The sequence below is a fragment of the Diaporthe batatas genome (genome assembly GCF_019321695.1).
Source record: "Diaporthe batatas strain CRI 302-4 chromosome Unknown Contig00003, whole genome shotgun sequence".
Lineage (NCBI taxonomy): Eukaryota > Fungi > Ascomycota > Sordariomycetes > Diaporthales > Diaporthaceae > Diaporthe > Diaporthe batatas.
The window spans coordinates 2,915,072-2,930,366 of NW_025408550.1; the positions used below are offsets into that span (position 1 = coordinate 2,915,072).

Below are 15,295 nucleotides of genomic sequence, written 5' to 3' on the forward strand. Positions count from 1 at the left end.
TCCAATGTGAATGGCATGCTGCTTTCCTCTCTCCTTCAGAACCACATCCTAGTCCAGGTACCCGCTGGCTCAAGCACCTTGCAATCCAACATCGCACCTTCCTTTCGAACCTTCAGCATCAATTCCTTCCATCATTTCGGCCAAACAGGACCTGTTGTGGTTGGCAGTTCGTTCCCCCTGCCCAAGTGTTACTTACTCCTTCTTGAGCAATTTCGACCTTCGATACTTTCTTTGCCTGGGTAGCTGCCGTCAAACCTCCACCGGCCTCTGTCTTCCTTCCGTCACCAACGTATCGAAGCTTCTCTGTCAACATCAGTGTTATTCGTGGCCCAGGGCAATCGACTCTCTATCTATTGTCTCCTCCTGTCTCGCTAAGGTTTGTCTTCTTCTGCTTCCCTTCCCTTCTTCCCCTCCATCACCAGCATCACAGATCGATCACTCAACCAGCTTGCTTCATAGCTCCATTTCTACCCCCAAACCACTCGCTTCACCCCAGAATCCCCTGTGACGCCATCATACCATCTCTGGGTTGCCTGCTCTGTCTGTCGCTCAGCTTTGTGCCCTGCCACGATTCGCCTGGTCTTTCCAGTCCAGACGGGCCCATCTGAAGACGGCAAGGTTCGTGATCTCCATCACCAATGGAATTGAACTCCTCGGTTTCCACTTTCACTGTCCGAAACCTTCTATCTCTCGGCCACTGCAGTTTTCTCAGACCTTTCACAGTTCCTCTGCCTCTTCATTTCGCCCTCTTCTTGTGTGTTTCGGGCTCTCCGAGGAAGTCAACACCGCAGTTCAATTGGGGTTGTTTACGACCATACTCTTCAGATCAAAACACATTTGGTGCTGCTCCTGTCTGCATCACTTTGACTAACAAGCTTCTGTACAGCTTTGACAGCATCCTCATCGATACATCCAACCAAGGTGAGTCTCCTCGTTGTATCTCCTTTTCCCATTCCCATCCCCACCGTCCCAGATCCAGGAACTCCCGGCCCGAAATGCTTCACCATTTCACTACTCATCACAGTCCATGGGGCTGGTCGATTGATCATGATCAGCTTGTACCAGATGGCACAGTTTGATTCTGGCAAGCCTCTTGATGCTGCCGAGAGCGGCCAGCCCACACTCTCTCAGCCCCATCCACTTGAGCCCTCGCATTCTGCCTGCTTGTCTTCAGCTCGTACTCAGGTCGATATTGACCTTTTTTCTCGTGCAGAATCCGCAATGTCTTACCACAACCACAACCACGCTGCTATGGTTTCTGATACCAACAACCAGGGCCCTCGCCCCAGCATGGGACCCGCTTACATGGCTGCTCAGGGAGCTCATGATGTTGCTGGACCACGTGGCATCGCCCTCCCAGCTGCCCATCACGACGGCCTTAGCGGTCTTGTCAGTTCTTTCGGCGCCCTCGGCCTGGCTAATAATAACATTCCCCAGGGCGCCACCCCTGTTGCCATTCCTCCTGGCGGCTACATGCATGGTGACACTTCTGTTGTCTATCCTGGCTATGGAAGCCACATCCAGGCCCCTTACAACATGGATTCTGTCTACGGCCCTGGTGTCCCCGCTGGCCACTACATGCATCAGGGTGGAATCGCTCCCCCTTACGGCGCCTACATGTTCCCCTACACCCCCGGTCGAGCAGCCTCTTATGCCGACCGCATGGATCGTGGACTTCGTGACCTGCCCGGTCTTGAGAACCGCCGCGGATCCTACTCGACCACCGCCACCGAGTCTACCCCAGGTACTCCTTTCTTTGGAGGCATGGGTGACCGGCAGTCTGCTCCTCGGGTCATGTCTGCTGACCGATCGAGCTACACCACCCCGTCCCCTCAGCAGCTTGCTGTGTCCGGAACCTACGGTCCCGTCAGCTCCAAGGGAAAGCGAGTTGCGGAGGCTGAGCTCCGTATGCTTGTCGAACAGGATCCTGCTATCCCCTCCGCTGTCCCGGCTGTTTTCACTACCCCGGAGCAGCGCAAGACTTTGGATCAGTGCTTGGAGAACCGCATTGATGGAAACAGGAACGTCTACATCCGTGGCCTACACCCCACCACCGACGATGAGCTCCTGCTCAAGTATGCTTCTCGTTTCGGAGAGGTCGAGCAGAGCAAGGCCATCATCGACACAACCACTGGTGCCTGCAAGGGGTAGGTTCTCAACGAAATCTGATATTCTCAATGGCCAGGCGCTAATTCCTGCAGATTCGGCTTTGCCAAGTTCAAGAATGTCCGCGACTCTGAGAAGTGCATCCAGGCCTTCTACCTTCTTGGTTACGAAGTTGGCTTCGCACGTGAGAGCTTCAACGCCCGTCTCAAGGCCGAGGGAGATGAGGAGTCGACCAACCTGTACATCTCCAACTTGCCAAAGTCTGTTACGGAGGCTGTCAGTGTCCCCTTCTTTTGATGTGAATGCCCGTTGTCATGCTGACGCTTGACAGCAACTCGTCGCGATCTTCGAGCCCTACCAGATCATGTCAAGCAAGATTCTTCGGGACAGCATGGGCAACAGCCGTGGCGTTGGATTTGCCCGGTAGGTCTTCTCGTCTTGTTCTCTGACCTCGGGCACAAACTGATCAGTCACCGCAGTTTTGAATCTCGTGAGATCTGCGAGGAGGTCATTAGGCGCTACCATGGCCAGGCGATTGGTGATGAGTGTTTCTTGATGCAGGTCCGCTACGCCGACACGCCTTCTCAGAAGGAGTTGAAGCGCGTCACTGCCGAGCGCCGCCAGTACCGAACCAACGAGTACAACATCGGCGCGTACGGAACCGTGGCTGTCGGCATCAACCCCTCCATCTACCACTCAGCCCCGACCAACTGGGGCCGCACTCCTCGCTTTGCCAGGTTGGTTGTTCCGTCAAAGACCCGTGTCCAATAGCTATACTGAAGGTGCTAACGCATGAGCAGCGCCGCTCCTGGGCTTCCCCATCGTCCTGCTCTCGCTGCCAAGAGCGGAAATGTGAACATGACGAAGGGCCACATTCACCAGTAGGGATCTCCAGCCCACCTAGTCTTTGCTGTTCTGACTCCCCTACGCAGACAGTGCGCAGTCACGTCGTCCTCGGATGACGGATCTGCCGATGAGGGTGTGACGGTTGTTGACTCGCCCACCAACCACAAGTCGCAGTCATCTCCCATCATCAAGAAGGAAGCTGTCTAGAGGAGTCCCATCCCTTCTGACCGTCATTCTTCACACACTTTGGACCACGCCTTTTCGACGTCAGCACTCCCGGCATAATTTTCATTATCAGCCTTATCCGAGGGCTTGTGGAGGTTGTTTCGATGTCAGCAGGGTCCGAAATTTTGGTGTCCTCTCTTACACTCTGGTCTTATCATCGCAAGTATGTCCCTTAACGCAAGAGGCTGTCCACCTCGCATCGACGGATCTGCTTTTCTAGCAGTTAGAGCAGGGAAGATCAGTACATCATCAACACCCATCTTGTCTTCTGTACCCCATATTACTTTCCGTTGTTTGGACCTTGCTGTAGCAGCAAGATCGCCACCGGCAATATACATTCATGGAAGTTGTTGATAGCAGTATCTGTGTCCTCAATCCGCTGGTGAATGAATGTAACAAGTGCTGCGAGATGAAAAACGCAGCAACTTCCGAGAATCAGACCTGCAGCATAGAGCTCGACTATTTTTATTTGTTTTTGTTTGATGATGCTTCTGTCCTCAAGAAGTATCTTTGATCCCCAGCTTTTCCATTCCATCGAGCTTCCCATCTACGGCGGCGTCCTGAAGTTCGGACTGATGGTCGGCTTCATTTTCACGCTCGTCCTCCTCGGCACTCGTCTCGGCTTCATCTTCCGAATCTACATAGTCTTCGTCTCCCGACAGGTCATCAGCATTCTCGTCTCTTGAGCTTGCCTGCTCTCTTATGGCGGCCTCGAGATCCTTGGACATCTTCTTCGTGAAACCCGAGGCCTCCACCGCGACGTCGATTTTCCTGGCGCCATCTTGTCCAACTGTCTTCTTCGCATCCTTGTAAAAGGGTCCAGGTTCGGTGCTGGTGAAATGAAACCTCCTCTCGAAGAAACGCTTTAGGCAGTTGACATCACGGTCAAAGTACATCTCGGCATTCTGGTGGTCCATCGAGATCATCTGCGGGAAATCGATGAGGATGGGAGTTAATGTGACGGCCGCATCCGCAGAGTCTTCCTGGCCATCGTCGCTGTCTACCTTTTCCTCCTTGATCAGAATATTGAACTCGTTGAAATCGCCATGTATCAGTCCGTGTTTTGCCAGTCGGAGAATCATGGCAATCAGTTCCGCATATAAGCCTGCAGGGTCGGGGACGGCTGAGATCTGCCGCAATGGGTAAGAGTCGTCGATGAATGACATGAGGATGGTATGCCTCGACTGCGCAATGGGCTCCGGGACAGGAAAGCCCTCCTCCCTTAGGGCCTGCATGAACGCGAACTCCTTCATGGCCGACAACCTCGACAGATACATCCACGAGCCGCCCTGCCGCTTCTTTAGGTAGTCCCGGTTCGTCTTGACGGTGCGGAATGATATCCGACCCAGCCTGTGTATCTTCAGTATCTTCTGCTGCCCCTTGTCGTCCGCCACCATCATGATATCGCTCTCCTTGCCCACACCCACCCGGCTTCCCACGCTGTAGATCTGCTTCTTCGACGAGTAGGCGTGCAATGCGAGGTAGTCGAGTCCGCCGTATGTCAGCCGGTACCCGTCGTACTTTGCTTCCTTTACCCGGCCTATGAGCCCCGTCTTGGCGAGGTTCGATATGGATTTGTGCACGCCGCTGCTGCCGCCGCGCAGGCGGGCGATCTTATCGATCATGGCTGTCGGGACGATCTCGTGGTTTTTGGATCCCATTTCCACCTGGTTGGAATTTGGTGAGCCCAGGACTAAGGTAGGATATGTGGTGAAACATCAGCGACATACTGCCGTAAGAACCCGCCAGTCCTCTGGCGCGAGGTGGCGCATGGCCTTTGTGTCCAACTTCATGGCGACGGCTTTCCCTGACTGCGCTGCTTATGGGGTGACCGTTTCTTGATTTGCGTGATTGATCCGCAAGGTTTGAGGGCTCGGCTAGGTTGTAAGTCCCCAAAGTATGGCGTAGTTGGGCGAGTTGTATGCTAAGAGGCCGAATACTGTTTTGCAGCAGGGCAGTGATCCCGGTTGCGATCACCAAGTCCCTCCGAAAATTACACATGGTGGTGGGATGTAGTTGAGCTTATCTTATCGGTGATTAGATATGGTGCACTGACCAGCTCGAGGCAGCCCCCCTGCTTGCTGTGTCTGGATTATGACCTTGCTTGCCATCTCCAGGCGGCAAGAGACTCGCGTAATAAGCCAGGGCACCCGGGAGCTAAGCTGCGGGCTGGCACTCTACTGCGTGTGAAGCTTCCAGCACCAACATCAACATAACTTCACATCATCCACCCACACGCCCCGGTCGCCCCTCGATCACCGCATATACCCGGACGCAAGCTCTTTCAATCCCCTCACTCCTCTCTTGTGTCCGTCAGCCCCCCGTCACAGCTTTTCAGGCGCCAGTTGACGCAACTCCCGTCTGCGCCGACCCGGAATCCACAACGTGCCTCCGAGCCACAGCCCACCATCATCATGGCTCAAGACAGCGACAAGCCCACCGCCGCCGACAAGGGAAAGGGTAAGGCGGTTGAGAATGGCAAGCCTGATGATGCCCCCAAGGACAAGGAGGGGAAGCCTCTGCCAAACGGAAAGAAGGCCGACGAGAAGGACGAGAGTATGCGCCGCCACCCCTCTAATTGCGACCGCAGGCTGACCTGTCAAACCTTTTAGCCACAGAAGAGCTCAGCGAGGAGGACCAACAACTCAAGAGCGAGCTCGATATGCTTGTCGAGCGATTGACCGTTTGTCCCTCCCAACAACCTCTATCCCGCCAAGACTAGGCAGCGCTGACCCATCGCACCAGGAACCCGATGCGTCTCTCTACAAACCGGCCTTGGAGGCCATGAAGAACTTCATCAAGACATCGACATCATCCATGACTGCCGTTCCGAAGCCATTGAAGTTCCTCCGACCCCACTACGAGACTATGACCGGACTGTACGAGAACTGGCCATCGGGCGACGACAAGAACTCGTTGGCCGATGTGCTGTCCGTGATCGGGATGACCTTCTCCGACGAGGACAGGCAAGACACCCTCAAGTACAGACTGTTGGCACCAACGCAGGATATCGGCTCGTGGGGACACGAATATGTCCGGCATCTGGCATTGGAGATTGGCGAGGTCTACGCTAAGAGGATCACAGCTGAGGAATCCACCACTGACCTGGTGGACCTGGCGCTGTCTCTTGTGCCTCTGTTTCTCAAGAGCAACGCGGAGGCCGATGCGGTTGATTTGATGAGCGAATTGGAGATCATCGAGAAGCTTCCAGAGTTCATCGACGAGGACACTTACTCCAGAGTCTGCTTGTACATGGTTTCCATGGTCAACCTTCTAACGTACCCAGACAACGAGCTGTTCCTCCGTGTTGCTCATGACATATACAAGGAGTACAACCAATCCACCCAGGCCATGGTCTTGGCTATCCGTCTCAACGACACCGAGCAGATCAAGGCGGATTTCGAGGCGGCCACCGACCCTACGCTCAAGAAGCAGTTGGCATTCCTGATCGCGAGGCAGCGGATTTTCCTAGACTCGGAAGAAGAGGATCCTGAGGTCCAGGAGAGTCTCAGCAATCTTCGCTTGTCGGAGCACTTCAAGACTCTCGGGAAGGAGCTCAACATTCTCGACCCCAAGACGACTGAAGACATTTACAAGAGCCATCTGGAGAGCAGCCGTGTGGCCGGCATGACCAACTTGGACTCTGCTCGCCACAATCTTGCTGCAGGATTCGTCAACGCCTTCGTGAACGCTGGTTTCGGCAACGACAAGATGATGCTGGTAGATAAGGACACCAACAGCTGGGTGTGGAAGACCAAGGACGAAGGTATGATGTCAACAGTGGCATCGCTTGGAACTCTGCTTCTATGGGACGTTGAAAATGGCTTGGATAAGATCGATAAGTACACCTACTCCGAGGAGCCGCAGATCGTCGCAGGTGCCATGCTTGCTATCGGCATTATGAATGCTGGTGTGAAGATGGATTCCGAGCCCGTCATGGCTTTGCTCGGAGAGCCCGAAAAGCTCGAGCACCCCAACCCTCTCATCCGCGTTGCGTCGATCATGGGACTTGGCCTGACGTACGCGGGCTCCAACAAGGAGGAGCTGCTGGAGAAGCTCCTGCCTATCATTAATGACACCACCCAGGACATGCAGATTTCCGCCATGGCTGCCTTGGCCTGTGGTCTTGTCTTTGTCGGCACATCCCACCCAGACGTGACGGAAGCAATAATCACAACCCTGCTCGACGACGAGCGTCAGAATCAGCTCAAGGACAAATGGACTCGATTCCTGGCTCTCGGACTTGGCCTCCTCTTCTTCGGCAAGCAAGAAGAGGTGGATGTCATTCTGGAGACACTCAAGGCTATAGATCACCCTGCGGCGAGGCCAACAGCTGTCCTGGCAGAGATATGTGCTTGGGCCGGTACCGGTGCGGTGCTGAAGATCCAAGAGCTTCTACACATGTGTAACGAGCACATGGAGGAGTCTGACGAGAAGAAGGGCGATGAACTGGTGCAATCTTACGCCGTCCTCGGACTCGGCTTGCTTGCCATGGGTGAGGAAGTCGGCCAGGAGATGGTGCTGCGCCAATTTGGCCATCTCATGCATTACGGCGAGCCCAATATCCGCCGCGCTGTTCCCCTGGCCATGGGCTTGATAAGTCCGAGCAACCCCCAGATGAAGGTATACGACACTCTCTCTCGATACAGTCACGACAATGATAACGATGTTGCCATCAACGCCATCTTTGCCATGGGTCTCCTCGGCGCCGGCACAAACAATGCAAGGTTGGCGCAACTGCTACGGCAACTGGCAAGCTACTACCACCGCGAGAAGGAATCACTATTCATGGTGCGGATTGCCCAGGGTCTCCTGCACATGGGCAAGGGCACCATGTCACTCAGCCCCTTCCACACCGACAGGCAGATCCTGTCGAGGGTCTCATGCGCGGGTTTGTTGTCGGTGCTCGTGGCGATGATTGACGCCAAGCAGTTCATCACCAAGAACTCTCACTATCTCCTGTACTTCTTGGTCACCGCCATGCACCCACGTTTCCTCGTCACGCTGGACGAGAACCTCAAGCCACTGACGGTCAACGTCCGCGTCGGTCAGGCAGTCGACGTCGTCGGCCAAGCCGGTCGCCCCAAGACCATCACCGGCTGGCAGACACAAAGCACCCCCGTCCTGCTCGGGTACGGCGAGCGGGCCGAGCTCGAGGACGAGGAATACATCAGCGTGAGCAACGTGCTCGAGGGCCTGGTCATCCTCAAGAAGGTATGTTGAACAGAATCCTGTCCTGTTTGGCCATTGGCAGCGTGCTAATCCGCAATATTTGCAGAACCCTGAGTGGGAAGACGGTAAATAGACTTAGCCTAGGCACGGCCACATAAGATGAAGCGGCCGATCGAGGCGGCCTGTGAAATGGAGGTCTACTAGTGTACAGTATTCAAGGGGTTCTTTCCAGGTTGGAGCCAGGAGGAGGGAGCTTCATCCAGGTATTGGAGTGAAAACCATAGACGAATGGAAATGACTTATCAGAGCTCTCTGCGGGTATCAGCGTCCGCATCAACGTCCTGCTCAAGTGCCGCCTGCCTCTGGTGAAGGAGGCCATGTGCGGGCCTCCAGGTGTCCGGTACAGTACGCAAAGATGCAGAATATACATACGTGGGAGACGGGTATGTACTTGTAGACAAGACTGTGTCTGCTGAGTATTCTAATGGGCTGGGATGGAAAGTTCTTGTAATACGTGTTAATATGGTGTCGCTTGTGAGACGTACATCATGTAGAGCTACGGGTCTCAGGAAGTGAGGTGCAAATGGCTTCTGAATCAACATCTCTCAAATACTCGGTACAGGCCCTTCAGATTGGCGACCTCCAGCACGCCATCCTTCATCAGACTGTTTGTGGCCACGAGGCGGGCCTTGAAGGCGGGAAAGAAAACATGCTCGACAGCCCAGCGCACGTGCTTCCTCCTCGCCTTGACCTCTTCATCAATCTGTTCAGCAGCGGCTGCCTCGGCCTCGCCCGGCATCGGCGGCAACACCTCAGGTACATACAGTGAGGCCAGCTCCTTCAGAAACATCTCAAAGCAGGCCCTCTCATCAGTCCAGTCCACGTGTGGGCCTAGTCGGAGCAGAAAATTCGGTAGCTTCGCCATGGACGGAGTGTAGCCCTTCACAAGCAAGGGAATGCTAATAAGTTCCCCGGTCGGCGAGACCTCGAACGAGAAGTACTCCAAGAGCATCTCACGACGCTCGATAAGCTGTGATGACACCATATCAACAACCTCGTCCACGTCGAAGTCATCCTCCGATGTAGAACACTTCTCCTTCTCGTGCTCGGCGGCTATGCGCAAGACCGCACGAAGGTCCAGAGAAGGGTTGAACTTCACAACTCCGAAATTTCCGAAGTCAGTCAAGCCAACCTGGTAGAAATATTCAAAGCAGGCTCGGCCATAGTCCACGAGGTAAAGCTTGATACCACCTTGTATAGCTGCAAGCCGGCGACGCTCATCGACGACCCCGACGAATGTGTGCGTGGCAAATACCTCTGTAAGTTCGTGGTGCATATCGTCTCGGACCTCTGTACGCAGCTCACGGATGCTGGCGAGACGGCACGGGACTTGCTCGCGATCATTAGTCTCGTATTCGATAGCCTCTGGGGGCTGCGTATCAGGCGCAGTGCGCAGTGCTCCGCGAGAGTCTCTTGGTGTAGACGATGACTCTTCGCTTGGAGCGAACATGCTGGTGATCTTGCGGAGATTGGTATCTGTCCGGACGAGTGTGTTTTCATGGCGGGTGGTTTTCTTCCCGGACGCACGTGTGGCTGAGGAAGTGGTCTCGTCGTCCTCGGTCTGCTGCTGCGTGGATGGCCAATCGGCGCCGGGAAGTAGCGTTTGTGTCATGAAGGTACGGCTCTGGTCAACAGCTGCAAGTTTGGTGCGAATATGCTCACAGATGGCGTTGATGATCTCATCTTCATTGAGAAAGTTGACCTCTCGTTTCGTCGGGTGCACGTTGACATCGACCCTACCAGGATCAATTTCGAGACTGAGGTACACGAAAGGATGGCCGCTCTTCGGCAAGAATGCTGCATATGTCTGCTCAATTGCCTTTCTTATATTCGTGGAGTCGACACAGCGATGATTGATGAACAGGAGCAGGGTCGTCTTCTTTATATGGTAGTTGGCATTCGTGGCATAGCCCTCGGCCTTGAAACCCCATCGGTCATCGGAGGTAGAATATTCGATCAGCTCGTTGGCGACACTGGCGCCGTAGATCTGGCGAACACGGTCGATGACAGACGCGGTGGCTGGCACTGATATGCTCGTAGATGATTCCCCTTGTTTCTTGCAAGAAAAGGCGACATGGCTGCAGTGGACGGCATATCGACCAACCATGTCGATGATTTTGTTGTACTCGTCGGAAGCAGAGCGGAAAGCGCGGCGCCGAGTGGGCACATTGTAGAACAGATCCTCAACAGTGATCTGTGTGCCGTTTCTGCCCGCGACTGGCTTGGGCTCTGCAGTCTGGCCCGGCTTGGGGGGCTCAAGCTTGCCTCCGCCATAATAAGCACGCCAGGCACAGGTCGAGTCCTTGGTCTTTGTGGTGACGGTCAGATGGGCTATGTGGCTGATGCTTGCCAAAGCCTCGCCGCGGAAGCCATATGTCGCTATTGATGAGAGGTCCTCAAACTTCTGCAACTTGGATGTGGTGAAACGCTCACACAGAATAGGCAAGTCTTCTTTCTGTCGACTGGTCAGACGCCTGCTCGACTTGGTCGATAATTGATTTCGTGGCCCGCCGTAATAAAGCAAGCGAAAGGAGGAGCGGGATGATGAGATACATACGTCTATTCCACTGCCATTGTCAGTGATCTGGAGCAGTTTCAAACCGCCATCTTTGGCCAGCACCTCGAGAGCAGTGGAGCCTGCATCAACAGCATTCTCCATGAGCTCCTTGAGCGCGTGCACAGGTGCGACAATGATCTCGCCGGCCGCGATCTTGTTGACAACATCTGGATCCAGTGCTTTGATGCGCCTCGAGGTGGTCACGCCCGCATTGTCAGCCTTCCTCTTGACGCCACGGGGTTCGTCAACATCCATTGGCTCGGCCATGGCGGGCGACAGTGGACATTGCAGGTGTCTTGTGCAGGGAATTGGGTCACAGGGACGAAGATGGACGCCGCTCGCAAACATTGGGTGGGTGGGTGGACTATGGGCTGAATTAGAGTAGAATAGTCGTATCTGGAGATTAGGACCGCTACACAGGAATTTGATGCTTGGTTTTTGTCTCCAAGTCGCCGTCACTCATGAGGCAGGCATTCTGTACCGACGCGCCTGCCTGAACGCGAGCAGGGTCTCAACCAAGCAGGTCGCATGCTGGGAAGTCGCGCTTGCCAATGGCTCAGTTGCCTCGCCACCTGACAGTACGAACCCGGAGGGTTTCCCAGCCCTACCCGACCCTGACCCCAGGCAAATGCTTCCCTAGAACAAGACAACCGACTACCTATAGTTGTAAGTAGGTCCTGATGCCCTCACTCGGTGCGATTGGGCCTTGCACATGATATTCTCAAATAGCAAGAATCATTTGTCTGTCGTCTTTCTTTCTTCCTTTTTTTCCCCATAAAAAAGAGGTTGTGCCCTGAATTTCTTCAGTTGGCCGTACGGGCCGTCTGCTCTGAGCACCTGTACCCAACGTCTCGGCCACGTCCACGGGTTGAATGAGTATGGCCTCTCGGGGCGAACTGTTTGCACATGTCTGGCATCATCTATTTACTTGTACAACCCCAGACTTCTCACTGTACGCACGATTGAAGCGATATGAATAATCTTGCACTCCCCTGCTTAAATATCGACTCGCTCTTCCCAGAGAGGACTAGTCTACCCCACCACCACCCCACCCAACTGCAACCTCAAAAGCCAAGCCTTTCAGATACTTCAAAGTACCTCAACCACTTTTTATCGGGGGGTCTGGGGGCCCCCCCCCAGTGGGGGATTGGGGGCGAAGCCCCCATGGTTAGCGTTAGGGTTAGCGGTTAGGGTCAGGGTTAGCGGTTAGGGTTCGGGTTAGTGGTTAGGGTCCTGGAATGTGAAAAAGGAGAGGAAGAAGGTACCAATAAGTATTTTTGAGGATGTCAAAATTGAAGTCAAATTAATCTAACCCTTTTGGGAAGAGCGAGTCGATATTTAAGCAGGGGAGTGCAAGATTATTCATATCGCGATTGAAGCAGCTAATAAGACCATGATCAACGCTTCGGGGTCTATGGTCTAAGAAGCAAGCCCCTTGCTGCGCCACAGTTCTTCCTCCTGTTGACTCCTGATACCAGGGACCTCCCTCACTCCCAGAGACAGAAAAACCGAGCCTCGATACTCTCCCTAGGAGGCTGATCCTGAGAGTCCGGGAGCGCAAACGCAGTGTGTGCCCCGGCATACCCGGTAAATCCAGGCTCGCCCTGCCTGCTGTCACAACCCTTGAACAAGAACATCTCGTTTGGGTTCATCTCGTGGACATAATACCACTTGTGCTTCTCCTCCTTCTCAGTGTGTGCCAGGAGCGAATACATAATTCTCGGGTCCTCTGCCTGTCTGAACCTCCAGTCTTCCTGGCTCAGCGTCGACGAGTCGCAGAGCGCCAGAGGCTCGCGCTTCAGCGTCTTGAGAGGCTTCCAGATCTATCCCAATTCTCTATTAGCAAGTTATCATCAAGGGCAGCCTCACCAACATCCGCGCAGGGCCAGGGGCTGCCCCAATATCTCTCCAGAAAGGTCTGAGCAATCACCGCAAAAGCAGCCCTGCGCCCTGGTCACGAGGAACAAACCACTCAGAACTCACCTGCAAAAAAGCCCAGCGTGAAGCAGACTCGGCAGCCTTCTTCAATTCCTCCCGGGTATCCTCAGGGATGCCGTCGTAGTTCAAGATGCCTTCCTTGATGTAAGGCAGCCGCTCCGGGTAAACGACGGGGAAGTCGCTGTGCGGCCACACCGTGGAAAAGCGATTGTAGCGCTCCTTGTCCACAATCTCCGCGAAAAACTTGTTCTCGGTCCGGCGGAGCACGTGGGCGAACGGAACCACGGTCGAGGCTCCCGTCCTGAGTTGTGCCCGTCAGTCGACTTCGGCATACAATCATGGAGATCTTTTCCTGAGGGCGGGGATGGGGAGTCGAACCTCTTCTTGATGATATCTATGATCTCGGGCATAAAATCTTCCGTGATTTTATCATCGGTCGAGACATCACGCTCCCTCTCTGGGAGGGTGACAATCTCAAAGCCGTTTCTGTCCAGCTTGAACGAATCCTCCTTGCCTCTGGCATTTTGGAATGTCACTTGATTTATCTCGGGTTAGCAAATCGTTGTCAACTCGGAATTCGACTTGGCGTGTCCAAGGACATGATCGATTATGGTCAACATGTCTTACCAACAAGATATCATGGGGTGACATACTGTACCTGCTGGACTCGATGAAATCACCAAACTTCTTTGGCGCGGGCATGTCGTCTGGTCCGAAGTCCATCTTGTCCAACGGCAGGTAGTTCACGAGCGCCTTCACATCATGGCGGTCGTTGAGATAAGTCGAAGTGCAAACCTCAGTCGCCATCTTGGATTACTTGCTTTGATTCGCCCTTTTCAACCTACCAGATAGTACTTCTTCTTGATTTAGTCCGACGACCACACAGGCCTCAATGTATGAAAAAGGCAGGTGGCTGCTTTAAGTAGACTTCAGTACGAGAACGAAAGCCAACATTGCGGGGCTGTGTTACTTCAATAACATTTCGGCTTCGCATTCGGATTCACATCCAATTAAGGTTACAGTCTATAGAAATTACACCACGAAAGGCAGCTGGTAGATATCCAGAGTTTCGCACTCTTGGCCGATGTGCAAGGCCGGTGAAAAGCAACTCGAATCGAACCCTCGACGTTAATTTCTGGCGGATATGGCGGGAGCTAAAATCGCGGCTTTCAAGTGCCAATCAAAAGAATGTCGCCAATTCGTCGATTGCATGTGATGCCATCACCAATGTTTTCTTCGCCGAAGTCATACCCCCTGGTTCCGGCGTTGCGTTTCGGCCACGGGCATGTGAGATGTGTGTGTAGTGCGAGTCTCTTACGGACGAGTATGACAAAGGCACTTGCTTGGTAGGCGCAGAGCTGACTTGATCAGCTGACTTCGTGATATTGACAGGTTGAATGAATGCGCTCACTTCGCGTCGCGGCCTTCTCGCCTGGCCGGGTCAGTCAAAGCTCATCTTGGCCGGCCTCTCATTCCTTGAAGTGCATTTTCAGACTGTCATCACGGCCAACTTGAAATCCCACATCCTGTTCAACGACAAAAGTAAACAAGTCTTTGTTTATTCAGGGATTCTTAGAAAGCTCAACGTGGGGAATAAGATCCATGAGGCCTCTTTGTCTAGTCACTGATGCGCTTTTATTCGGACGGGTCGCGCTGACTGTCTCATCGGCGCGAATGGGACAGTAGATTACGATGACCTTTCTCCTAGGTTTCGGCGGACGCATTGCTCAAGCGTCGTCAGGCCAGGAGGCATGCAAGCTGGGTCAACAAGCCAGCGGTCGGCCTCTCTCGTAACCTGACGAATATCTTTCAAATCAGAGACTCTGCTGATCGATCCTATGTGGTGTGTCTTGTGATCGTCCGGGGCGTTGCTTTTCAATGCCGTTACGCGTTATTGCACCCACTGATCCCAAGCATGGAACGAGCCACTCACGACAAAAGCGCTGCTGAGGGGGTGACCTACAGGTTCTATCGCCGCACTGAAACACGTGTTAGAGAGAAGTCAAGATGCAGACTTCAGGGCTGAGCTCTAAGGGCGAACACCAAGCACAACCCCAACTCATCGCTCGGCAAAATGATCCACCAAAGGCGTTTTGAATCACAAAAGCGGCTCATGATGTCTTGCTTCGCAAGGTTGGTTATGCAGGGCCCAACATCCAGAGCACCGCAGACGTCATTGGAGCGCATGCCCTAGTCTCATCAATACTTGCTTAATCTAGCAGGGTATCCGAACTAATCTGGCGAATCTGCTAATTACCTATCCATGACGGCTATGCAAGCCTCATATAGGTGAGAGACCGATGAGGCTAGCTGTATATCAGCAAATTCAAATGGGAAAGTGAGCCCGGGATTATGGGTTGGGAATTTCTGGTAATAACGGACAGACTGACA

At 53.8% G+C, this 15,295-nt stretch overlaps 5 protein-coding genes across 5 annotated transcripts; 2 read left to right on the forward strand and 3 right to left on the reverse strand.

The window, feature by feature from the left end:
- Window positions 1–261: 261 nt before the first annotated feature.
- Window positions 262–3,159, forward strand: KVR01_003341 (uncharacterized protein; the record flags this gene model as incomplete). The annotated part of the gene is made up of 8 exons (XM_044784544.1): window positions 262–376; window positions 887–921; window positions 1,214–2,147; window positions 2,202–2,382; window positions 2,438–2,529; window positions 2,586–2,843; window positions 2,907–2,987; window positions 3,039–3,159. The coding sequence occupies exons 3-8, from the start codon at window positions 1,222–1,224 to the stop codon at window positions 3,157–3,159; spliced, it is 1,659 nt and encodes a 552-aa protein (XP_044648356.1). The 5' UTR covers window positions 262–376; window positions 887–921; window positions 1,214–1,221.
- A 467-nt stretch (window positions 3,160–3,626) lies between these two features.
- On the reverse strand, window positions 3,627–5,140 carry KVR01_002067 (protein kinase RIO2). The gene is made up of 2 exons (XM_044787793.1): window positions 4,908–5,140; window positions 3,627–4,844 (listed from the first exon to the last, which is right to left on the reverse strand). The coding sequence occupies exons 1-2, from the start codon at window positions 4,968–4,970 to the stop codon at window positions 3,675–3,677; spliced, it is 1,233 nt and encodes a 410-aa protein (XP_044647082.1). The 5' UTR covers window positions 4,971–5,140; the 3' UTR covers window positions 3,627–3,674.
- A 159-nt stretch (window positions 5,141–5,299) lies between these two features.
- Window positions 5,300–10,944, forward strand: KVR01_002536 (proteasome regulatory particle base subunit RPN1). Its single transcript, XM_044789484.1, has 4 exons — window positions 5,300–5,733; window positions 5,790–5,860; window positions 5,923–8,391; window positions 8,456–10,944. The coding sequence occupies exons 1-4, from the start codon at window positions 5,592–5,594 to the stop codon at window positions 8,480–8,482; spliced, it is 2,709 nt and encodes a 902-aa protein (XP_044647551.1). The 5' UTR covers window positions 5,300–5,591; the 3' UTR covers window positions 8,483–10,944.
- Window positions 8,634–11,455, reverse strand: KVR01_003977 (mismatch repair ATPase MLH1). Its single transcript, XM_044781939.1, has 2 exons — window positions 10,967–11,455; window positions 8,634–10,864 (listed from the first exon to the last, which is right to left on the reverse strand). The coding sequence occupies exons 1-2, from the start codon at window positions 11,312–11,314 to the stop codon at window positions 8,945–8,947; spliced, it is 2,268 nt and encodes a 755-aa protein (XP_044648992.1). The 5' UTR covers window positions 11,315–11,455; the 3' UTR covers window positions 8,634–8,944.
- Window positions 11,456–12,453: 998 nt separating this feature from the next.
- On the reverse strand, window positions 12,454–13,711 carry KVR01_002708 (uncharacterized protein; the record flags this gene model as incomplete). The annotated part of the gene is made up of 4 exons (XM_044785330.1): window positions 12,454–12,789; window positions 12,950–13,205; window positions 13,283–13,420; window positions 13,563–13,711. The coding sequence occupies 4 exons, from the start codon at window positions 13,709–13,711 to the stop codon at window positions 12,454–12,456; spliced, it is 879 nt and encodes a 292-aa protein (XP_044647723.1).
- Window positions 13,712–15,295: the final 1,584 nt, after the last annotated feature.